At 41.4% G+C, this 26,445-nt stretch overlaps 2 protein-coding genes across 4 annotated transcripts in view; one reads left to right on the top strand and one right to left on the bottom strand.

Moving 5' to 3' along the window:
• spred1 (sprouty related EVH1 domain containing 1) overlaps window positions 1-2,549 on the bottom strand; it is a 30,450-nt gene extending 27,901 nt beyond the window's left edge. The window contains exon 1 of the mRNA XM_046062898.1: window positions 1,854-2,549. Coding sequence (XP_045918854.1) covers window positions 1,854-1,885 — 32 coding nt within the window. The 5' untranslated portion in view covers window positions 1,886-2,549. The remainder of the gene's footprint in view (window positions 1-1,853) is intronic.
• Window positions 2,550-18,144: 15,595 nt separating this feature from the next.
• meis2a (Meis homeobox 2a) overlaps window positions 18,145-26,445 on the top strand; it is a 192,029-nt gene continuing 183,728 nt past the window's right edge. For all 3 annotated transcript variants that reach the window (XM_046062053.1, XM_046062055.1, XM_046062052.1), the window contains exon 1: window positions 18,145-18,368. In XM_046062053.1, the coding sequence (XP_045918009.1) occupies window positions 18,351-18,368 (18 nt within the window). In that variant the 5' untranslated portion in view covers window positions 18,145-18,350. The remainder of the gene's footprint in view (window positions 18,369-26,445) is intronic.

The raw sequence follows: 26,445 nt of genomic DNA, 5'->3' as shown, positions 1-26,445 counted from the left end.
GCAACAATGTTTGGATCACTTCGCCATCTTAGCTGTTGTCATCATGCAGTGTGGAACAAACTCAGCATATACTGAAGCTTGCACACCATCGATCATCTGTAGCCTATGGCAGTAGCTCCCAAAGTGGGACCTGGGGGGCCTCGAGGAGTCCCTGAGGTTACCACAGCGGGGAGTCCCAGCTAATTCAGGGATTGTTTAATTTCACTGTAATTTCTCTCACTGGAGGTTAATATGATGAGATGACTGCTCCAATGAGAGGTTACACCGTTCAAATTAGCATTATTCCACAATTTTAATCTAAACTGCAAAAATCAGCTTACATAATAAAAAACCTAAAACAATATTCATCAATAGAGGGCTTGCAGTTTAAATGCAATCTTTTTTGATGTAAGGTTGATAAGGGGGGGGGGGGGGGGGGGGAGGCACTCCTTGACATATTAAATAAAAATGCAGAAGTGTACTTAAAGGACAAAGCCTCCATGCATTAAATCAATCAACCAACCTTATAAAAGGGCAGAGAGATGAAATACGTTGGTACGTTTCGAACATTAAACCGTCACACTATAAACCTAGCTGAAAAGGCCATCTAACTTCCTCTGTGACAAATAACTTATCAACGAAAACCCTCGGAGATGGTGAGCATGTGCTGCGCTTATGTAAAAAAATAAAATAAACGCCTTAATGGAGGAGCACTGGTGTTCATCTGCGTGATGCACTGTACAGTAAAGGCAGAAGAAGTGGCCATTGTGTGACCGCCGGTGCAATGCGAAACAGTGTACAGTGCTGTGAATGGGCAGGCAGGTACTTTATGAATGGAGGGGATCATGTGACCGCAGCACCTCCCGAAGCAGATATTTCTCACTGACTGTCAACAAGCGCACACAGGGGATCAGCCCATTAAAACAATAGCGAAATGCGACTTGAAATGGGCGCGACGTGTACAAATAACACCTCATATACAGATCACAATTCATGTCCGCGGTTTGTGGGGACTTGGGCGTGAATGCGACGCCTTTTTTAAAGCGTTTTTTTTATGAATGGGGATTGTGATATGTAAATGAGTGCGATTGAGAAAAAAAAAATGGCATCTTCAGCTTTTCAACGTTGACACTGCCGCAATCCGCTCGAAGGGTTTTTTTTCATACACGAAAGGCTGGACTGAGATACAAACATGATCCGCACGATTTTTATCGATGATTATGTTCCGAAATCATGGCGGACAGCAGTTACATACAGATCTAGATTGTCACTATAACGCTATTCTGATCGTGATGCATTGCATAGACATGTATATAAAATCATAGTTACACTGGATTATTGCTGTGTATGTGTCTACGATGCGTGATCCCTCATAAACTGCCGTATAACTACCAAACCTATAAAGTTATAATATCCTGGGCATATACTTGTCAGGTTGAATCTATTACATTCACGCAACCATTAATATACTTACTGTGGCCTAATATGAATTATCATATCATACATGTTACTTAGTTTAATTATAAGACCAGAATTATTAAGAATTAAGATTTTTTTTTTTTTTCCATGGGCCTATGCCATTCCTTGTCAGACACTCTTCCTCTTAAGACTCATAATTTAATCCCTGGCGTACCTTTATATTAGTCTAGTAAACTAAAAAGATTATAAATCTGTTTTTGTTATTGTTGATATTAAGAAAGTAAGACGGTGAAACGCCGGCGTCGCTCGGTTAGAAATGTCATTGGGAACTGGTACTGCATAGCTCATTGAGGAAAGCGTGTGTTAATATCTGAAGATGTGCAAGTACATTACTATTGCAGCTGTGTGTTGTATATGTGAATGGGGAAAATGGATAAAGAGTAGCTGTTACTCACTCGTTGTTTGGATTTGTTGAATCTTCACTCATTTTTTTCCTCACGGGGATCCAAATCCTAGCAATAGCATCGACGACGCAGTCACGGCGGGATAAAATGCCACAAATATCACCATTTTCCTTCACATATAGAAATCACCCCTATTTTGGATGGTAAATAAACGATGCACGATGGGGCATGCCAGACTAAGCGTCCCTGTGAGAACCAAATGAAGCTAGCTTAACGTTAGCTTTGCTGGCTGGAACTAACGTTAAATCGCGAGGAGGATTGACAATCGTTGATTCATTTTATCCTCCCTGGAAGTAAAATCCGACCACAACAAATGGGCCATCGGCACCATCCTCTTCAACAAACACAGATCCCCCGTTTGCAAAACGTGAATAGATCCTCAGAAAATGTAGAAATTGTTGCAGACTATAATGTTTGGCAGGTTATTTATGGCTGGCTGTCGAGCATCCATTCGCCAACTTCAGGTCCAGGACAACACTTGAAAAAGCGCTGTGGAGCGTCGCTCCGTCAACGTGTCCGAGTTATTTGCAGTAAAGGCATCCAAAGCCGAAACCGGGTTCAACCGTTTTCAATATAAGTGCTGACGCGTAAAGTAAAAGCATCTAGAATTGAAATTTCCTTGCGAAGTTGGTGGACATCTGCTTTAATCGAACTCCATTTTCAACTCGGGGGGAATGAAACATCGGAAAACTGGGCGGATGTGTAGACCCTCGCTTGAGAAAATTAGATCCTTCCGCGACGTAGTAAAAACATAACACTCTTGCGATAAAATACGCTTAACTAGCACTTGATGTATCGTATCTCGTTAAAGAGTAACGTATATTGCGCTAAACTGCGTGCCCCTGTAGCCGTATGCAGTAAATTAGGAGTGTTTCGTTCCAAAGTTCACCTAAAGTAGTCCCCGCACTTCCCAAAAGAAGTTTCCCTTCAATCACGCATTGATACAAGAGGGAAGCGTCTGTGTGATAGCACGCAAAGTAGAAAATAATCTAGAGGAAGGACCTGGGCTGACACACACAGACTCGGCCATTAACAATTTCAGTTGTTTTCCTTCATTAAGCAGCTTTACCGCGATCGACTGCCCCCGAACCACTTTTTAAAATCTTGATGTAAAATTTTAAAGAAATGCTTTAAATCCCTTTCATGCTTTGTATTCCTATCTTAGAGCAGGTTTGTGTGTGTGTTTATTGTTCAGTTATAATACATACAGACACAGCTTCACACCAAAAAGTAAAGTGAAAGGCTGAGAAAAGGCTATACAGAAAAAGAGTGTATTTTCTGAAACACAAGTGGAATCTATTCTGAGGGCTAGTTTGAAATTGCAGTGTGCTATTGTTTCAGTAATGCAATAGCTGGTAGTGGTAAATAAAAAATGAGGCATGTGATTGACCTCCATCACTAAGCCATAAAGGGGGGTTTTGAGCTTGCAAATGTGGATAAGATGCATACAAGTAAGTCTACTCATATAGTTAAAAGCTGCCCCACCTTGCACCCCAAACCCACTCCAGGCTGCTGGAGCACCCTCCAAAATAAAACAACCTTAGAAACCACTAGAAAACTTCAAGTGTGCACCTATGAATCTTATTTGCAAATGTGTTAACAGCCTCGCAGAGTGAATTGGTGGCCTGGTTGCGTAAGATTTAAATGCTATTGGATTTCTGTGCTGTGAGGAATGGCAAGAGATCAGGCTAAATGATTCTGCCTGGTTGTCATAGTGACAGCATGTTGTGTGAGAAGTTTCTTTGTATGTCTCTGGCTTTCATAAAGCTTGTGCCACAGCCTTATGTTGCAGCCATATAAAACATCCCTCTGTGTCACTGTATATAGACAGCCCGTGCACACAGGACCTTCACATGCACAGCCCTGACACATATTGTACACTTTTTTTTTTTTTTTGGTATTATATTAAACTTTCTGTCTGAGGTGTGTACTGCTACCCTGATGACTGCCTGAGAACAAAGGGGAATTGTCTCTTCAGATTGTTTTCTCACCAAAAATACAGAAGGCCAGCCTGATATAAATCTTACGGGCGCTTATTTCCCAAAAAACAATCTGCATTTCTAAAAATTCTCAGATTGGTTAATCAGGTTAAAGAAAATCGTTCCTGACTGCATTTTACTAAATGTGGTCACTTGTCTTCACTTCTTCCTTTTTGAATTGGGTTACCATTGTCATGATCAAGCTTACAAGCCCAAATAAAGTGTCCCTTGTTTCAAATAGAGCAGAAAAAGCAATGACCATGAATTTTCCCACTGGCATGCTTGTATCCTTTAGAGTATTCAAAGTTCAGGAAGTCAGCCTTCTTTCTCATCTCACAAATGTGGATAGCCCTAGTGCATTTCCTGTGTTTTTCACACACTGAACACAGCACACTTACTTAAACACGGCAACAGGATGTTTAGCTAACAGAGGCATCCCTTGGCTTCCCTCACTAAGTGCAATCAGGGTCATCACAATTCTCTTTAAGATGGTAAACAAGCAAACATTCCTATATTGCCAACAAACAACCACAGAATAAAGGATGTGTTTAGCTCAACACAAATCTCATTCAGCAATCCAATTCAAACAGAACCTTACTTGACTTCCAGGAAGATGGCTGAAATCATTTGCAGCTCATACGCTGATGCGATTTGTGTTTGGTCAAGTTTCTTAATTTTTCAGTAATAATTTCAGCACTGAAGCTGATTTTACACACAACTTATTTACCCATTTCTTGGATCTGATTTGTTATTCTACTTATGAACTTGAGAGCATTCATTTAGGATTTTAGCTATGAGTTGACACTTCTGTGTAGACCTGTAGGTGTGTGTTTGGAGTGGAATGTAATGCTCATTTTGATGGTCTGTTTGCAGATAACTAGAATTCGATTCACAAACTGAAAATACACAGACGGATTTGTTAACATGATGGTATGAAGGGGATAGTGATGAGAGATGAACCAATGTAGTTAATGGCATAAAAAACCCAAAAACATCTTTATATGGCCACTTTTATTCAAAATAGCACAGGAGAGTCATTCCTAGTACTGGACCATGATGTCTAGAATCAGATGACGACCTCAAAACACAGATGATGTGATCACCAGCTCCCAGCAGCACAAGTAGCCTCTGGTCACTTGGTAAATAACCTAATCTCAGGATCCTCTGCCTTATTTTTTATTTTACCTCCCTGCCTTTTCTCCATGAGTTACTTTTAAACATATATGTTGTGTAAGCACTGTGTGGACTCCCGGGTTTCTGAGTGGTTAAATGTTATTGCTTTCCATTCTTAAAAACACACACCTGCTTCTCCTGTTTGTCTGTGGGACCCCTTCGGACAACGACAGTGGACTCGTGGCAAGCCGGGCCAAGAGGTGTGGCTTTAACAAGAGGTGCTGATTTTTAAAGGCCTGGCAGCTGAACACAACAATGCATACCTATGATTAGTGTGGGCCTGGCCTCGGAAGCCTGCAACTTTTAGGCACGCTAATTGTAGGGTGGTAAGTAGAAAAGGTGTAGCGGCTGGAGGGGAAGGAAGTGTGAGGGCCTTCAGGCATGTTTGACTATGCGCTGTCTACTGACTCTCTCTCTGTCTCAGTGTGTGTATATGCATGTGACCAGTGTGGAACTAAAGATGCAAACATTTATTACATTGCTTAATCGTCCTCAGAATACATGTTTGAGAAATCTTTGATGTTCTTTAAGCAGCATGAGGGGATTTTCTTTTTCAAGATTTTGTTTCAAGAATGTCTTAGAAGAGAGATGGATGTGGATAAATAGATGAGTAAAGTGTGTCAAGCTGAAAGAGCCGGTCTTGTGACCGTGCACAAGGATGTTGGTTCAGAAGGAAGGCAATTTATGGCTGTAAAGCCCTTGATGGAAACATCTCATGGATTGTGTAAGTGGTTAGAATCTGAAATATGTGAACATCCGACAACCACACTACAGTGTGTTTTACAGGGGAAATGAGTTGGGTGTTATTGTTCTGCTTCAAATGAACAGAAACCAAAAGTGTAGCACTGTACTAACATTTTTACACGGTGTTCTACCACTTTCTATCTAACATTTACATGAGTGATGAGGGTAAGACAGTCTGTCACTTCACTTTTAGGCTTGATTACAGTTAACACTTAAGCTCTTCTTTACAGTAAATTCATACCAGTTGCTAACGTCTCAACTACAAAAATGGGAAACTAAATTGGTTTCAGCCGCAGTTAGCTTTTTCTGTGCTCGAGACATTGTTACTTCCTATTTTTAATTTTTTTTTTGCATGCTGTGCGTGGGCTTGATTGAAACCTGATCTCGCTGGGGAAGCTGTGTTTAGGGTGAGGTGGACAGGCCTTTGTTGCTGCCTGAGGGGTGTTTATTTGGGCGGCTTCAGTTGGCTTCCCTGTAATCATCATCCATCCCCACAGGATAGAAAGGATTAATGAATATGTTTGAGGGGAAGTTACAGATGACTATTTACCATTCTCATGGGGATGAGAAGGAACAGCATGAGAGACACAAGAGAAGAAGAAGTTTGCGTGCGTGTGTGTGGGCTCGTGCATGCTTGTACAGTTGTGCATAATAAAAGAAGGCTGAGGAAAGAGAGCTAAAGAGACATATTTCTTCTATTATCATGATGTCATATTGGTACTTTTATTACAATAAACTTAAATGAATAGTTGACATTTTGAGAAACATGCTTGTTATTATTTATTTAAATTTTTTTAATGGTGAGAGTTAGATGTAGTAGTAGTTAATAGATAGTTAGCTCGCAGGCGACTGACATGAGCAATCTTTATGTTAGCACATAAAGACTATATAAACATAATCTCTAACATAAACATTCGGTTAGCACATAATAATAATAATAATAATAATCCTTATTTGTAGAGCACTTTTCAAAAACAAGTTACAAAGTGCTTTAACAAGTGTAAAGAATAATACAAAAAAAGAACATAACATAAGGTTATGTGCTTTTTGTCATGATAAAGAGCACAAAGACTGGAAATAGGGAAAACTGCTAGACCAGCCAAAAAATAGTCTGGCTCATAACGCTCCATAAAACGAAAGTTACAGTTTTTCAGAGCGGGGCTAGCTGTTTCCAGTTTCCAGTCTTTGTGCTAAGCTAATTAGCTGCTGGCTCCTTACCGTACAGACATGTCGGTGGTATCAATCCTCTCATCTAACTCTCGGAAATTCTCGGCACATAAATGTATTTTCCACAATGCCAAACTATTCCTTTAAGTAATACACCCTAAATATACAAAGGGCATAGCATTAGTTCAACTCACTGCACCATGTTGTAAATACATTTTTTGTTACCGTTTACATGCTTTCATTGTCCAACATTGCAAATATGTATTCAACGTGAAGGCTTTCTGTCTGTGAAAATAGAATGAAGAGACAGTTATTAATTTTCAGTGTGTAGTTTTCACTGCAATTTTTCCCCATTCTGAATCAAATGAGAAGGAATCAATGACCTTAAAAACTTGTGAGTCAGACATGACTCCTCATATTACTCTCTGGAAGAGTATTCAGAGGTCTTCCTTATTCCCAAAACATCCCTACACACAGAACTACCAACACACACATTTTTCTATGAAAATCTAGTAACAATAAGTCCCCCCTCAGCTGTGTAGCCCCCCATCCCCATCCCTCTCTTTCTCTCCTATATGGCCTCCTCCACTTAATCCTCCCGCTCATCTGGGAACCACCAGCACCCCTCCATGAAGAGACGCATTGTGCCCAGATTATTTGATTGTTTTCAGATGTTGAAGCTTTCCTACACAAAAGGGAAGAACAGGGTTTGTCCAAAAGCCCTAGGCTACTTGGGCAATGGATGGACACACATGGAGGAGGGGGAAAAAGGAGGGATCGGCGCGGGGCTCAGGGAGCGGACACACGATTCAGGAAGTGACCCCTGCAATGCCAGATTACAAACAATGTGCTCTCTCAACTTCTGCAGTCCTTGCTGTGGAACATACCACTTCTCCGACAGCCAAAGGGGTGGCGCAGGAGGAAGGCAGGACGGTTTCAGCCCCTCTCTCCCTTTCTCTTTAATGCTGCATCCATTCAGTGAGTGGCGGAGGGAGTAGGTGGGTTGGGGGTGGTAGGGCCAGGAAGGCACTTCACTGATGAAAAGTCGCCACATGGAAATGGATGAGAAGTGGGCTGAGGGGGGTGGGGGTGAGTGGGAGAAGGGCGGGAATTGGCTTGCGCTGCCAGCAGACATGAACGAGGATGTAAAGGGGAAGAAAGGGAGGGAGGTGAAGGATGAGCGACAAGGAAAGGAGAAAAAGGATAAGGATAGCAATGGAGAATGCAAGAATAGGGGAAGTAAGCGTAACGGTGAGGAAGGAATGCCAAAGAGTAATGGTCTGATTCAGGGCTTGTCAAGCATAGAGTCCCGTGCCTGTCAAATAGCATGTAACCAACAACCTTTTTCTCTGTCTGATGGTGGAATAGGGTGGAAGGGAAGCAGCACGTTAACACTGAATGGAGCTTTTGTTCTGGGGTTGTTGTGCCTTTGCAATTGACGAAGCCTGCAGATGAAACGGATTTTGAAATCAGGTCCCATTCTCTCTCATCAATCCAACTATATGTCCATGCCATGTTCCTCTTCCTGTTGTCTCCCAGTAAACCCTTTTATCTCCTCAACTTGCCTACCTAACCCTTGAGAAGATTTAATTATTTACATTCTTCCTATTTGTTCTGAGTGTTTTCACATAAGGCTACCTGTTTTTTTAAATTTTCATTTATTCTTGTCAGGTCTAGAGAGAAAAGAACATAAGCAAATCTCCTAATAAATGAAAGAAAAGACCTGGATGGACACACACACACACACACACACACACACACACAAACACACACACACACACACACACACACACACTCCACCCCCGTCTGCACTGTCATGTGTGACTCACAGTGCATCGCAGCACCGTATGAACTTCAAAAAGAGGCTGGCTGTACATTCACAGTGTATTCAACCCCTGCTCTTTAAATAGCTCAGCCTCCCCCAAACAGAAAAAAATCCATGCATTAAAAATGACTGAATCATACAAGAATTAAAGAGGCAGAAACCATTTCTTAATGTAGCGCACAACAGCAGCACTGCACAGACAATGCTAGTTTGTCTTGGTTTAAGCCAACATGTACTCATGTGAGCCATGTAGCACATGTATGTATGTATGTATGTATGTATGTATGTGTGTGTACAGAGAATATGGACAGTATGGGCGTGTGTTTAGCAGAATGTTAATGAGGTAAAAGTTTATTTCATACTTGATTGTCATGCTGCTTTAGTTGAAAAATGTCAACTTATACATACCTGTAATGTGTGATTACCTATTAGTGCTTGTATGCACACATGGGTACGAATGTATATACCTACACGTTTATGTGATTAAGCATACATGTGTGTTGCTGAACTGTGCATTGTTGTTGTCGTCTAAATGTGTGTGTGTGTTCTGGAATGCACCTGGCCTGATAGGCAGGCAGAGGAATGCTGAATACTGTCTCTCGCCCAGGGAGGCAGGGCTGGAATGTGGCCCAGGCGCTATTCTTCTCTCCACTGCACAGCATAGGAGAGCTACAGGTTCTCACACACACACACACACACACACACACACACACACACACCCCTCCAATCCTAAGGCCTGGTTCAGCTCGCAGCCAAGGTTCCCCGTGCACCTGTGTGTATGTCTGTGTGTTGGATTGGAGCGTAAAAGTGCTTTCCTTCCTGCCCACGAGTGTGCGTGTGTGCACGCACGTGCTTGAATGAACGAACTTCTCTAGAGTGGAACCTGAGAGCAATTAATTTTTCCTTTCGAGTGGGAGCTGTGTAATTTTCATTGCTTCACGCATTGTTATTAAGTCGTTCCATGGTGCTGCAAATTCCAACCAACAAAGTGAGCTTACTGCTCCTTTTAAACTTGCCAGATCTACTGCCCCTTCTCTTCAACCCCCTCAAATCCCAATATACTCCACTGACTGTAAAGTCTATAACACACAGCGTCTGAGTAATCCAGTCAGTGTTTTGTAATTTTATTGTATGGCACAGAAATTTAGACTTTAGATGCAACCACAATGCAGATTTTGCTGTAGAAACAAACAATTGCATTGTATATTTTATCCACATGCAGAGAGCTGACCTTAAGTGCTGTATACAGTATAGCGAACAGTGTAAACCCCTAAAAAACATTCTTGGAATTGCACAATCCCAAACTAGAAACAAAGTAAATGAGAAGATAAACTCTCATTTAGATTCAAACAGCAGTATGTCAGCATTTTCCTCCCTTCCTGTTGTGGTGTGCTGTATATGAAATGCTATCCATTCTCTCCTGGGCCCTTGGAGCTGCCTCTGGCCTGAGCTCACTACATAGCACTCAGATCAAAGAGTTAATTAAAGAGCCTAGGACATAAGGGGAGGAAGTTGACTTCTACGGTTTATATGTCTGTTCACCCACCAGCACACATGCAGACCGGAAAACTAGGTCTCTTAATTGATCAGGAGTAATTAGTCTGTTTCCTACAGTGAGTATGGCTTTTCAGGGTCCTGACAAATTTGACTATTGTGATGAAGTTCAGCTCTCTGAGGAGCAAAATGTATGAAAAGATTTTTATATGTATATGTGCAGAAAATGGAGTCAATTTAACACAACTATTCATTCCCGTAAGTCTTATCAAAAACCACAGAAGCCCGGCTTCTGTAAGTTTGGCCACTTGGCAATGCCACAAACCAATGACATGTTTCAGTCAAAAGTCCCTTGACATCATTTTAGAGAAAGGAAGACAATAGCAGTGCACTCTAAATTCACCAAAGTTTGTTTTTGTTTTTTTACAGAGGAACTATAAAAAAAAAAAAAAAAAAAAAAAGGACTGTCCACATAATGCTGTCATTCAGAACCAATTTACGGCATGGCAGTCTTGAGACTTGCAGAGCCAATTGATTTTAGCATTGCTTTTTTGATCTCTTACACAGCACCAGGATCTCTGGACTGTTTTCTCAAATGGCACAAATAAACAGGGGTCTGTGTGTTTATTTGGAGTGGGGAGAGGGAAGGTGAATTGGAGAATACAGAAGGGAAGGAAGGGGAAAGACGGATATGATCGAGGGTCAATGCAGGAGAGTGGGAGACGAAGGGGTAAAAGTGGTGGAAGTAATTCTACTATTAGAGCCTGTTGCATTGATGCATTGACTCTGACCGTGGCCTGAAAGCCAAATCAAAGTGTTTCCATTCACATTGAAAGTGGCTTTATGTGGACTGACAGTAGCACTGGGCTGTATGGCAGAGTCCTGGTGTCACATGCACACAGCTTCTTCTTAACACTGCTGCCTGCTCTATTTGTCTATAATGATTTTCACTTGTTTAAATTCCATTCTTTATGTGTGAAGAGCACTGTTAATTTGCATATACATGTTAGTGTTAAAAGATAAATAAAGGTTTCACATAGTAATCATCAGCCTATATACATATGCAATTGTACCTGAGCTTGTGTGCCTTTATTTACTTGTGATGGATTGTTTGTACATGTGAAAGTGGAAGAGCATCATGTGTAACCATGTAGGTGTGTGAATGAACAAGCTGCAGCAGTCCTGTTGCAAGGTGAAATTTGAACCGCTTCATTGTCAGTGCTTTTTTTTGGGTCTGTACTGCCATCAAGTGGGTGAAGATAGTATTGTGATCACATGTAACAAAATTTAACACTCAATCAAGTCTGTGATCCAGACCGTTTTAGTCAAGCTCTTTTCTAGACTGAGGCCAACTAGAGACGGAGTCCTTCCAAGACCAAAGAGCGGTTAAGTCATAACTCAGGTCTTGCAATCTATTGTAAGATTTTAATGTAACTACTGTTGAAGTGCATCATTTGACACAAAAATATTCATGCTAATCCAAGGTCAAGACAAGTCTGAAACAGGACCCAAGTGTTCCACAAAATCTAGAGGCAACAAGCCCTAGTTTAATGAAAGATTTGTCTATCTTATCCAGGGGTATTGCACAAACATCTGGGTCCTGTACATAAACATTCTGTATGGGCCCCTCCCCGCATCCACAGTTATTCTAATATCTTCGTGGGCCCTTCTCAGAGGGCCTGTATACTCAGTTAGCACCCCCTTGTGGCTGATGATGTGTTGTTCAAGAAACTGGTCTCTGCCCAAAGTATGAGTGCGTTTTTTTCCTATTATACAAAATAGTAATAATATTTTTTGTTCACCAGGTCATTATAATAGAGGACCTCCAACTCTGAAATACTGTGTGGATGCACTTTGTTACAAAAACCCCCCCTTCCCAAAAAAAATCCCACTTATCTGAAGTTTAAGACTCCAGCTACATAGAAATACATAAATAGAAACATAGTAAAAGTATGCAACAGAAATACACATCTTCATAACCAGATTAGTTCATCTTAATTGCTCTCTTCCCCCCCATCAATCAACAAATTGGGAGCAGGAAAAACAATACTTTACTCTGATATATTTTTAATAGTTGCCCTGTTGGATAATTTCACATTTCACAACAGACCCAAACAGGTCATCAACAACATCAGATCTTCAACCATTAATGAGGTCAATGTTATTTAGTCTTCATGTTCCACACTGCAAAGCTGCATTTGCAGTATAGATGCAAAACAGTAAAAGTGTTAGTTGCTAATATAGCAGTACCAAGTGTGTAATGTGGTCTGTATCAAAGCACTAAAAGTAAAGGTTTAAATACATCTTTTGTGGTGCAAATTGTACTCCATGGTGCACCCAATAGAGCTGCTTATTTTTTTATACACTTTATTGCTCCATTGATTTTTCACCATGGATGTACTGTTTCTCACCCAAGGCACTAAAAGAGGAGTGGGAACATATCTCAAAGCTGTTGCAAAAAGCTGCACACCATTGCAATGAAACAATAGAACATAACATACAGCATAAGTTCAAAAACTGCTCACACTGAATGTACCTCTCAAAGAACATGTTTCCCAGACTCAAAACTTCACCAACATTACAATTATTGTTGATATTGGTATCACAGTTCCTGGGCCATCGAAGATGGCCTCTGCATCGTCCTCATCTACCTCTGTCCCCATCGTCATTACCCTAAGCCTCTGTTATTCCATTATGCGCATGTTAGATCTGAATTGTGAAAATACATTAATTTCTTCTTTTAATCTTTACCTTTTATCCTTGACCCATAAGAAAAATGTCATAGGATTATGAAAACAAGTAAAAATTCAAGGAGGACTTAGGGAAAGACAGTATCAGTGCCAACAGAATTCAAGCGGTGATACAAATATGAAGAATCACTTTAAATCGTTACTTACTAAATAAAAAAGTGTTGCATCTTTCAGTACAGCCAGATTTCTGCTGCTATGAAACCTAATAAAATAAATTACACTAAGTATAAATTAATACATTAATAATAATAAATTGAATTTGTATAGCGCTTTTCACGAACTCAAAGTCGCTTTATAGAGCAGAAAAAGAAACAACCAAAAATAAATAAATAAATGGCTAGGGATAGGCAGAGGTGAAGAGATGGGTCTTAAAGCGGGACTGGAAAATGGTGAGGGACTTGGAGGTGCGGATTTCATGGGGAAGGGAGTTCCAGAACCTGAGAGCTGCCCTGGAAAAGGCTCTGTCCCCAAAACTGCGGAGCTTGGACTTGGGGACGTAGAGGAGACCGGCTGAGGTGTATCTGAGGGACCGTGAGGGTTGGTAGGGGGAGAGAAGGACAGTGAGGTATGAAGGGGCCAGGTGGTGTATGGCTTTGTAGGTAAGGACCAGGATTTTGTATGTGATCCGGTGAGAAATGGGAAGCCAGTGTAGTTGTTTTAGGACTGGAGTGATGTGGTGCCAGGATTTGGAGCGGGTGATGAGTCGTGCGGCTGAGTTCTGGACCAGTTGGAGTCTTTTTATATAGGTTGAGCTGATACCAAGGAGCAGTGAGTTGCAGTAGTCCAGCCGTGAGGAGATGAAGGCGTGAATGAGTCTTTCAGCAGCAGAGGGTGTGAGTGAGGGTCTGATTTTGGCAATGTTGCGAAGGTGAAAGAAGGAGCTTTTAATGACATGACGGATGTGGGGCTCAAGGGACAGGGTTGAGTCAAAACACAGAGGTTGAGGGGAGATGGGGAGACAATGGTGCCGTCGATGGTGAGAGTGGGGCTACTGGCTTTCCTGAGAGTGGATTTGGAGCCTATGAGGAGGAATTCTGTTTTATTGTGGTTTAGTTTGAGGAAGTTGTGTTGCATCCAGGTTTTAATCGCTGACAGACAGGAGTTGATGTGGGAGAGGGGGGGGATTGTGGGGGGAACTGGTGCTGAGATAGATCTGGGTGTCATCGGCATAACAGTGGAAGTTCAGGTTGAAGTGGCGGAGTATCTGACCAAGGGGGAGGATGTAGATGATGAAGAGAAGGGGGCCCGAGTACGGAGCCTTGGGTGACTGTGACTGTAGCAGAGGTATGGTTATGAAGAGAGATGAAGTGGGATCTGTTGGAAAGTTAGGAACGGAGCCAGGTGAGTGCAGTACCTTCGATACAAAGGTCTTTGAGTCTGGTGAGCAGGATGTTATGGCTCACGGTATCGAAGGATGCACTCAGGTCAAGAAGAATAAGGATGTTAAGGGAACCGGTGTCAGCAGAAGTGAGGAGGTCGTTGAAGACTTTGAGGAGAGCAGTTTCTGTGCTGTGGAGGGGGCGAAAACCAGATTGGAAAGGTTCAAATTGGTTATTGGCATGACGATAAGTTTGTAATTGTGAGGCGACTATACGTTCAAGGGTTTTAGACAGGCAGTCAAGTGAGCAGGTAGTGGGTTTGGAAGAGCTGATGAGTTTAGAGATTTCAGGAGTGGTGACCAGGTCAAACTGGGAGAGGAGGCAGTGTGGAGGAGGAGGAGGGAGGTCAGGCGGGATAGGGGGAAGAGGGTCCGTGGTAGGTGCTGGAGTAGATACTGGGAGATCAGATGCAGGGGATAGAGACTGATAAATAGTGTTGATTTTATCAGCGAAAAAGTGAAGGAATGAGTTGCAGAGATCCGGAGAAGAGGTAGGGAGGGTGTTGGTCCGAGGCTTGATGAGGTTGTTCATTGTGGAGAAAAGGGTTCTGGGGTTATGACAGGGGTTGGTGAAGATGGAGGAGAGGTAGGCAGATTTGGTAGCAATGAGGGCATCTTTGTAGGCAATGAGGTGGAGTTTATAGGCTTCATGGTGGACTGTGAGAGATGATTTTTTTGTCAGATGTTCAAGTTGGCGGCCAGTTTGTTTCATTTTCCAGAGTGCAGGTGTGTACCAGGGTGACGAGGTGTTAAAGGTGACGGTTTTTGTTTTGAGGGGGGCCAGAGTGTTAAGGGAGGTAGACAAAGCGGAGTTGAGGTGTTTCATGAGATCATCAGGTGAGGTGAGGGTTGAGTCCAGGTGGAGAGTGGTGGAGAGCAGTTCAGAGAGATGGTGGGGATCAATGGATTTAAGGTTGCGGAAGGTGATTTCTCTAAGGAGGCAGGGGCGTGCGGTTGGAGAAGGAATGGTGAACCATATCAGTTTGTGATCAGAGAGGGGAAAGAGGCATGGATCGAGGTCGAGCACTGGTAGGTTAATGGAGCAGACCAGGTCGAGGACATTACACTCAAATGGAAAAATAACAATCCTATATACAAAAACAAACACCAGATGTCAATGCTATGACACATATTAAGCTTAGGTAATTTAAATAACTTTAATTTGGGTTTTCTTAATGTCAAGTAATGTGTGAAACAATAATTTCCATATTGTTCTTTTTTGTCATATAACAAGATGCAATATATATTGTATTTAACTACGGTAACTCTTGGATTTAATTGAGTGCAGGCAGTGAAGAATATTGTTGAACACATGTATGGACTTTGTGTTTTGGTATAGAACAGAACAGAACCCTTATTGGTCAGACACCATCTCATCTTAAAGAGCTAAAACCCCAGAACACTGCGCTCGCAGATTATAGGGTTTTGGTTTCTAGAATCTCCGAAAGTAGAATGGGAGCCAGAGCCCTCAGCTATCAATCTCCTCTCCTGTGGAACCCCGGTTCCAGTTTTGGTTCGGGAGGCAGACACCAAGTCCAAATTTAAAAGTAGGCTTAAGACCTTCCTCTTTGATAAAGCTTATACTTAGGGCTGGCTCAGGTGAGTCCTGAACCATCCCTTAGTAACCCTACTATAGGCCTAGACTGCCGGGGGGGGGGGATTTCCCATGAGACACTGAGCTCCTCTCTCCTAGTCTCTCTCTCCATCTGTAGGCATTCTTATCCCATTAATGCATGTTACTAACTCAACTTCTTCCCTTTCCTGTGGTTTTGTGCTTTCTTGTCCCTCTCTTTTCTCGTTCTGTCACATTCTACAGGTGTTTCTGGCTTTGGAGCTGTGGAGTCTGGATCTGTGGTTGCAGGCTTCCTGCTGCCCCCATGTTCTTGCTTGACACCTGCTTCTACATTTATTACTAATATCAGAAATATCTGATATATATATCAAATATTTCTCTGGATTTTATGTTGGCTGCTTCCCATTCTCCCCCTGCTAGATGTGACGCATGCCCAGAAATCTTCCTCCCGTTGCCGCCTACCCAAAGTACGTCTATAAAGCAACACTACTGGTAATAATTAACAGTGATAACATTAACTAGGGGGGTGTGGGGGTCCTCCCCCTGAAAATTTGGGCTTTAAAAAATTTCCTGCATCCTGGTGAATTTATTTTGGACCAATTTATTGAGGAAATGTCTCAGGTGACAATTCAAAATAAAAAAAAAATATACTGTAAGATAATGCAGTAAGGCTGTCACAAATGTTTCTCCTGAAGATCAACTTTCTCATTTAATTTAATCCCAGCTGAGTGCAGGCATGCCTGAAGTCTTGCATATGGCACCTTTTCACCTAAATGATAAATTAGCTTAATGAATTTGAATTCAGCTAAAAAACATTTCTTGATGAAATATTGGCTAGGGGGATTTTGATCATTAAACACTTAATTTCCTGAATTCCGGAGACATTTTCTGCACCACTTTAATGTGGAAAGGTCTTTATTTTTATAAAGGGAAGGACAAAATTTAGGTGGCAGGTGACAATTCAGAATATAAAAATATAGAATGTAATGCAGTAATCAGTAGCTTATTCTTTTTTTTAAAGCTTATATCTATATATCGGTTATTTTCGGGCATTTGGGGAATTATTTAATTTTCTTGGCCCACAACACAAGAAACAGCTCGAGCAGAGGGGGAGGGAGTGGGGGCTTGTAAGAGATGTGATTGGGCCAGCCCAATGTCAGTAGGCCTATGCTTTATGGGCCTATCGTTGGCCCATTTTTTAAAAACAGTTCTATATTAATAAATAATTGACTTGTAGCCTAATCGATGAGACGAGCGTACTGCTCAGAGGAAGAAAACCGAAACTCTTATCACACTAATCAGACCTAAATATCACCACAAATGTTCACTTCAGCACCTCCGATAAAGTGCTGCTCACAGCCGCTTTTGAGGTAATGAAGCATCCTGGAGACAGTTAAACAGTAGTGCCTCAGAGTGAGGGGACAGAGACAGCAGGACACAGAGCGACAGGTGTCTGCGTCGCGGTAGGTGTCGTGATATCCTCTCACTACTTTGCGGCAACTGTAACCGTTAATACATTGACTAGACACTGACCGGCAACATATTTACATGTAGGTCTACTGATTACAATTTTGCTGGGTACAATTCAGGAGTCGCGGACAAGCCCTGAAGCTCTTTCTCTATCTAAACGCAGGCAGGCTGAGTAACGGTGGGGGTCACATTACGTGAACTTCAAACAAAATTATTGAGTAGCCTCAGCTCTATGAAGACCTGCGAGAAAGGCTGCGTCATGAAAATTATTGCATATTAACATGGAAAATATTTTGTTACTGTTGTTGAGTTACATTCGGGGCTACAGTCAAAACATCCAAAAAATTTTTTACCTGGCTTGGCCGATGATAACTGGGATATGACTGATTTGTTTCTATTTCAAATATTCTGCTGTTGCAACAGCGTAATACATAAACCTGCTTAAATACAGTTGACCAAACCTGCATGAGCTAAAATATAATATAATAATAATAAATAAATCAAACGTCCAAGTTCCGCGTCACGTGCCTGCCCCTTAGTCCGCAGGTAAATCTACGTTTTCCCACCTAGTTGTGCACAAGTGAACCATAGTTAATGAGGTACAAAATGCGGACAATGGTTGAAATTAGGTTTAGCAATACAGTCATAAGGTACCTCTGCATATGCCGTACCTTAATTCATCAATGATTCACTGCACCGCCCAGTGAACACTTCAGTCACCCAAACCGAACACACGCCCTCCAAGGCCTCGCACGTCCGGCGAGTGAAACTCTCGAAAAAGGATGGAGAGTATTTGTCAAAAATGCGGAAGCTCTATTAGCATTAAGTTGGAAATCATTTCAGGAAAATAAAGATACATTAAGAGAATCCAAAGAAGTTGTATTTTATTCCCTGAATCGTTGTCAGCACGAGATGAAGAGGGTGCTAGCTACAAGATGATTCGCCGGCAAGCGGTAAGTTCAAATCATTTCAAATGGGCTGCAGGTGCTGTTGTTGTGTGGAGGGTTATGTGGCCTCTGCCTGGGGGGGCACTCTGATGTAGTGTGTATAAACAGTGTGGCGTGTATGTATGCATTCAGCACCCGCCGTGGTGTCCATTTCCCTGGCTTTTTGAAAATGTTAAATCCCGGTGTTCTGTCAAAAATGCTACCGTAGCGCAAATCTACAGCAGAGTCTATCGAGTGTCTCTGCCCTATCGAAAAATGCTACCTTATGTGTTCCCTTTTCCAGTCCCATAAAGTTATAACTCACAGTATTATGACATATTCTGTTTTTGATTATATTATAACATCATTTCAGGGGTAGCGTCTTCATGAAATAATGCTCCCACTACAGAATCATTTTATATTGCACCACTAACGTTACTCACTCCGTGTGTACTGTACGGAGATGGAGAGCATGTTGAAATACTATATTATGCCATCTTTATTTAAGATATCAGGCGTAGCGTATTCTGATAGACTAATAATGATTTTTTTTGTTACTGACGATCAGCTACTTTCTCGACGGCATTCCCAACAGCAAGGTTGGACAGATTTATGGGCGTGGAAACAAACCACGCTTGTGGGTCATACGCATGCGCAGAACCCCTATGTAGCACATCTCGATAGGTAGCATAAATCGACAGAACACCGGTTCAGATTGATAGGATAGGCTCACTTAAGTCAGGCTTTTAATAATAAGCCTAGCTTTTCTTGCATCCTTTATTTGTTTGGTTTGAAACTGGTGTAACATTGTTAGGGGTATTTAGGTTAGCTAAGCATAACTCCTAGACCTAGGCCTGCACAAAAAGTGAATGCCATGTCTCCTGTTTCACAATCAGCATTTATTTTAACATTAGCTGGGATGAACCCCAACATAAGTTTTTAATTTTATTTTGTGAAAACACTGACATTACTTCTCTATATCTGATTATTTGACCTTGTACCAGTATGTTATGGTGTCGGTATCAAGCTGTAGTTTATGCATTACTTACAGGGCGTAGGTATAGACAGTACAGCTGCATTGGAGCCCCGTGACGGGAACGACCCCACCGAATCCAAGAAGGTCCAACTGCAGACCTCCACTGTCAGGCCTCTTCCGCTGCAGACCTCCTCTGTCAGGCCACCTCCACTGTCAGGCCGGTCAGGACAGGAAATGCACTCAAAAAGTACAAAATAAAAGCGTGCGATTTGACAAGAAACGCCTTCAAAAATTATAAAGTTTAATCACCTAGACATAGGGGGAGGGTTTTTGTCATTGATTTATATTTAATTATTTAGTCAACATTGTAACGGGAAACTAGCAGGCTATTTTCTTAAATATAGCATATTGATTTGAGCCTATTCTACTTAGCACTCAACGTGCTAATGTAGCAACAAAGCCCACTGTATATCGCTTCAATCATTCAACTAGTAACAGTATCCTTTTTACAGGCACTATTTATTTATTCTGTCAAAATATGACGTTAACTCCGTCCATACAGCTAGCCACATCCATTCACAGAAAAACATTGTCGTTGATTAAGAGTGTAACTTCGCCTCTCTTCCAGTCATCTTAAAAGAAACACACGCACACACTTCTCATTCATAATTTACCTTTGAAGATTAATATACTATGGCATTGTACTGCTATCAGCTGAATATAATAGGAAAAACGGACAACTGTGGAAACTGCTACAATTTGAGCTTCGTGGGAGTCTGTAGTGTAACTGACGTTACCGCGGGGTTTAATAAATAAATAATAGAAGCCTGGAAAGAGACTTCATTGCTCATTATGTGGTCAACACTTTCTTACACACAGCAGCCCACTACTTGCCCCAGATGTGTGCGATACTCATAAAGTTGTTGGGAGACTGGACAGAACGGACCCAAACGCAACGCTCAGAGGGAAGGAGGTTTATTGAGGGTTTACAGAGGGGGCTAGGGAAGAGGAGATGGAGGTGAGGTGGATGCCGGGGGACATGGACACGGAGGACCGAGGAGCAGGTGAGGCATAGGCGGTGAGCCGAGGGAGCCGGGAGGAAGCCCGGAAGGAGAGGACCGGAGGATGAGCCCAGCCGACAGAACGGAGGAGGAGGGTGAGTGAACCTGGGAGGGAAAGCAGAGAGACAGAGTTAGCACAGGGAATAACCAGGGGCTGGAGAACAGAGATCACTGCTTAACCAGAGCTTGAGAGGTTGGCACCAGGTTGGGAGCAATGACGATCAAACGAAGGTGGTGTGGAGAACCGGGGTTCAAATACTTGCAGAGATGAGGTTGATTACTGGCAGGTGTGGCAGGCTGGGGAGGTTGCTGACGAGGTGCAGGTGCGGGTTGTTGGCTGGGCTCAGGAGCGGAGGGAGAGAGAGAGGGGAGGAGAACACAGGGAGGCAGGCAGAGCAAAACAATGGGAGAAATAAAGCGAAAAAATAAAAGGAAACCAGGACACTCACTGTCAGCCGGCTGTCCCCACAACAAAAGTTCAAGTTTTAAAAGCCTGAAACAAACCAACAAAGACTACTGCTCAAGGAGATATCACAAATCCGCCCTTTATGGTATCATATTAATTATTAGGGGAGACCGGGTATCGTTGTAACATGGGGAGAGTTGTAACAACACCAATTCAGGAGTTAGGTGATCATTTCATTTACCTATTTCCTCCTCAATCATGCATGGTGGTTATAAAGTCTGGAAAGAGGTGCATTCAGAATATATAGAGAAAAACTGATTTTAAGGTAAGAAAGTAAAGTTTTTGACCAAGACTGTTTTTTGTTTAGTATCTATACTATTGCAGATAGAATTATTTGACTTATATTAGATTGAAATATAGTTTCTCAGGCAACATGTGATGCATTTTTTCCTTTCTAATTTCAAACCACTATGGTAATACAGCTAGCTAAACATTGGCTGACAGGGGTGGGGTGGGTTGTAACACGTTCTTAAAAGGGGTTACAACCATTGATGATACATAAAACTAGGTACTTTCTTGATTTTAATATTTTCCAGATTGCCCTGCTGTGACCAGTACTCCCCATTCACATGCTGTACACATGTTGGCGTATGTATCGTCACTCAACCTTTTCCATACTCAGTCTCCGCCGGAGGAGAGGGTAGAAAAGTGTATGGGCAGCTTGTGAGAAGTGCCTGTGTGCAAGAAAAAGTCCCGGTACGCCAAAGAGTAAAATATAGAAGTGCTGGTAAATGTACCGGTGAATACCAGCCCACTTCAAGCACTGACTATGACTCTGAATAAGAATATACGCACATTGACACACACACACACCTCTTTTTAGTTAGACCTAAGGATGTATAGAGATGTTCTTTAATTAATTACATTTTAGTAGTATTTATTAAGTATACTTTTAAGTAAGTTTATTCTATAGATAAATTTACATACACATACTGTACATGCGTGTGAGTCATTGAAACATTGTTCTTTGATATAACTACCTGTTTTGGAAGATTATCATATAGTGTGGCATCAATTTTTGATTCTTTTGTGTGATTATTACAACCTACCCTGCTATTGGGGTAGGTTGTAACAAGGGAACACATTGCATTTGACATCAACTCACAAGGTCTGTGATATTCTTGTAGAGGACTGAATTGGCCAATTTGCCATTTGTAGTGAACAAATGTGGGTACTATGTATAAAAATTTGAGAACTCTAGCTACAAAATTAAGTGAGTTATCGCTGCTGAAGCAAAAAGTGTTACAACCATACGCGGTCTCCCCTAATCATGTCGTTATGACATTCACTCGTTGCGCAGCATAGTTCGTTTGGAAAACGTGTTTGTGTTTATCTTATTAATATATTGTACACCTGTTATTAAAAATAATGGTTGTTGGTAAATGAATTACTGACCCCACAGATGCATGATTAAGAGTTCAGACCATATCTAGAACCCTGCTGGACTATGTGGACTATCAAACTCTACAATCCGTAAAAATGAACACACATGCAATACAACATGTATACCTGTATCGATAATTTTGTAAATATCCACTTTTTATAAATGAATAGAGACAATAGCCCACTGTAATAATACTTTTACTTTATTCACTGTACACACACAGATTACACAGTTAGAAAAGGAGTTGGCAGCAGTGACTGATTTGCATTATCCAAAACATTTTTAAAAAGTCTGAATGCATGGCTCTTGGCATGTTATATCAATATCTACCACTATCAATATTTGTACATCTAAATCATGCAAATTAGTATATGCCAACAGTGGCTGTGGTGAGGAGTAGTATCTTTATGTGGAAAACTGTATAAATAACCGTGTATGTTAAACATCTCACTGCTCCAGAACAGCTGATTCTAACTATCAACTCGTTATGAATCCTGAAGCTGCTTCAATCAGCTGTGTTGAAGCAGGGAGAGAGTAAATCATGCAGGACAGGGGGTCCTCCAGGAAAGGGAAAACACTGTCGTAGTACATAAATTTTAATTCAACTAAGATCAATTCATACTGCCAGCAAAGTCTTTGCACACTGTTTAACGTTAAGTGTGAAAAGCTACACCGAATGGTCTAAATGATACAGATTTGTATTTTATCTTCTTTTGGACAAATAACTAACCTGAGCATTGTCAACATGTTAAGACAAATGCAAACCTATGCCCTTGCAAAATGCTTTACAAAAAAGGAACACACTGTAGCTACATACAGTCTATGAGTAGCTTACGTTATCCAAAGGAAAAAAAGCTAATCCTGCTACTTCAGGAGCTAACGCTAGCCAGCGTTGGGGTAGCTGAACGTTACCTAGGTTATTTTTTGTTCTACATAACTTACACACGTGTAACATTCTGTAATTTTTGTGATTTAGATGTACAATATTAGTTAGCGCAATGCATTCAGACTTTACTCAATGTTTTGGATAATGCTAACCAGTCACCAACAGCTGTCGCGATGTGTAGAGTAGCGAAACAACCGAGAATGCATCACGTTACGTCCTGTGGGTACGTAAAAAACTGACCGGCCGGACAGTGGAGGTGGCCTGATAGTGGAGGTCTGCAGTTGGACCCCTCTCGCCGAATCAGGAGCTGGACTTTGTTAGTTACATAGTAAAAATGCATAAAGTGTCATCAATCAACAGTTGACTCCTAGCTCACCTCAAGCTGTATATTTTGAGGGAGACAATAGCCTACTGTAATAATACAGTGGCATATATACACTTAAATGTGCATTTCCCCCTTTGCCATGGTGTCTGACACCACAGACTTTTGTGGGTAAAACTACCCAATAAGGTATACGGTGAAATATAAAAAAATAGATTCAACAGAATTAAGTCTTATTTCCTTTGGTATTTGTGTCACATAGCCCATATATGCAGTGATGATTGCTGGGTAATATGTATATGGCTGCCCGACTCCAGAAACCGGCTGAAACATCTGTCAAGCAGACAAGCAGAGCACATGTGCAAGCTAGCAGTCATGCCATTCAGGCATAAAAGTAGTTTTAAAAAGAGACAGGAGAGAAAAAAACAGTAGGAGAGGGTCGCAAAGCTCCCAAATAAGGTTGTTTTGGATTGCTGAGGACATTGTCCAAGATTTCACTCAATGCAGGCTCGTCATACGCCTTTCAAATAGGTGAGTAACTTTACCAGTGCTTTTTCAGTGGATTTGGTGTGGCTGCCGTGCCCCTGTTTTAAAGGCTGTTATCATTTCAGGGACAGGTCACCGCTGAGCACTTGTTTGTGTGGATGTGCTTGTGGGTATTAAACTGTGTGTGTGCCATAGCTGGTCTCTTTGGAGAGGACATGGTGTTATTTATGATTAGGCCACTTTTCTTTATTATTTACCATAATGTCTTGCCTCTCTGTTGTCGTAATTCAGGAGGTTATTGTACTGAAATTGCCAGTAAAAGTCTGCATCATTGCAGCACCACAGTGGACACCTCCTGCACAGCTGTTTGTAGTGATGTTTCAGGATTTTGACAATGACAGCACTGGCCATGCTCCTTCCAAACTTTCTCTTTGACTTCTGTAGCCTACTTTGCAAATACAAAAGTCTAAGTGCCACAGTCCGACTCTAAAATTTATCACATGATGGTAGCTATTTCACTTTAGACAGCTGCGTCCAGGCGCACGCAACACAGCCGCAGCAGCAGCGTGTGTGTGTTGGAGACAGACGCACACAAAGAGAATTGTTTAATTTAATATGTTAATATGAAATTAGATCGATTTAAGGAGCTTTAAATTAGGTATTTACTGCATCTAATCTTAGCAGTTGTTAAACCATGCAAAACGAGGAAACAAGGCACACAGATTTGCCAATATAGGGTTCTCTTCTAGACACGAACGCAGTGTGTGTCTGCATGTGCTTCGTAACTGTGTAGCCCAAGGGCCCATCGTAACAGCCTGCACTGGGGCCTGTCGTTACTACCTTACTCTACTGATTACTTACATTTTTTATCAGAATTCTTTAAGTAATACTGCATCATTATTTTAACATGGATGGATGACAATTAAGATTTATTTTTATATTTTAAACAGATTAATCAGTTCATTTGAATTGTACAGCATTATGTGTAGAGCTCTCACAATACAGTAGCAATGCACAGATACAAATAAGAGAGAGATGACTGTATCAGAGGCAAACACATGTTTATTAATGGTGAAAACTTGAATTGTTTTTATAGATACCACACCCCCACCCTAGCACGTAAAGTACATGTCTGTCTCCTCAAGGCGTGTCACCAGTGCTTTGATCACAACGATGTGTTCATCCTGTCACCATGAAGGGATGAGTGTCATTGTCATTTGATACACCACCTCAGAAAGACACACCAGTGTGTATCCCAGATATTCATATGCACAACTATAAGCTCTGTCAGTTTGCGGCATCTTGGCAAAACATTTGTCCATCACATCAACATCTGGCATCAGAATTATGCCAAGCAAGTACTTGGTAAGAAAATCTTAACTTCCCCCTCCTAGTGTCATGTATGTTTGTTCCCATACTTTTGTCAGCTTGGTAAGTGAACCTTGATGAAATTCTTTTGAACTTGTTAACCTTAAGAAGGGCGAGAAGTAGCATGCAGGATGCAGAGTGACCAGTCATTGCCATTTAGCGAATATGTAGAGATAAATGTAACCAGGTGAACTATTTATACTGTAGAGGAGGTGCAGAGAAGACTTTTAAATGCTGCCTGTTATCTAAGTCCACTTTGATGTTTAAGTCATCCCACATCAACATCATTCTGTATTCATCCTTGGGTTTCCTTTTGGTCTTTGCTTAAGCTAGAGGTTACCAATGTTATAACTCTGCAGAATGCTGCTGCTTTTTTAGTAGCATTAATGTTCTCACCCATGATGGTCATAGATGCCGCAAATGGAAATATTGTTTTTAGTTGTTAGACTAAAGATTATTTTTTTTGATTAAAGAATAAATTTATGTTTAGACAAATAATGAATAATCGGAAAACATTGCACCCTCAGGAAGTGTGAAAAAGTGCAGTCAGGAGGGCAGTTGGACATTTACAGGACATTATGAGAAGTCAAATTGTAGCTGCTATTGAACTATGCAAACAAAAGCTGACTAAACTGTTACCTCAGATAATGTTGTTATTGTGACAGTAGCACTATGAGAAACCTAATATAATTTAATTATATATATATACACACAGTGAGGAAAATAAGTATTTGAACACCCTGCTATTTTGCAAGTTCTCCCACTTAGAAATCATGGAGGGGTCTGAAATTGTCATCGTAGGTGCATGTCCACTGTGAGAGACATAATCTAAAAAAAAAAAAATCCAGAAATCACAATGTATGATTTTTTAACTATTTATTTGTATGATACAACTGCAAATAAGTATTTGAACACCTGAGAAAATCAGTGTTAATATTTGGTACAGTAGCCTTTGTTTGCAATTACAGAGGTCAAACGTTTCCTGTAGTTTTTCACCAGGTTTGCACACACTGCAGGAGGGATTTTGGCCCACTCCTCCACACAGATCTTCTCTAGATCAGTCAGGTTTCTGGGCTGTCACTGAGAAACACGGAGTTTGAGCTCCCTCCAAAGATTCTCTATTGGGTTTAGGTCTGGAGACTGGCTAGGCCACGC

Source organism: Micropterus dolomieu, linkage group LG11 (assembly GCF_021292245.1).
Source record: "Micropterus dolomieu isolate WLL.071019.BEF.003 ecotype Adirondacks linkage group LG11, ASM2129224v1, whole genome shotgun sequence".
Taxonomy (NCBI): Eukaryota; Metazoa; Chordata; class Actinopteri; order Centrarchiformes; family Centrarchidae; genus Micropterus; species Micropterus dolomieu.
The sequence above is the reverse complement of the archived record's forward strand: the minus strand, read 5'-3'. Positions and strand labels throughout refer to the sequence as shown.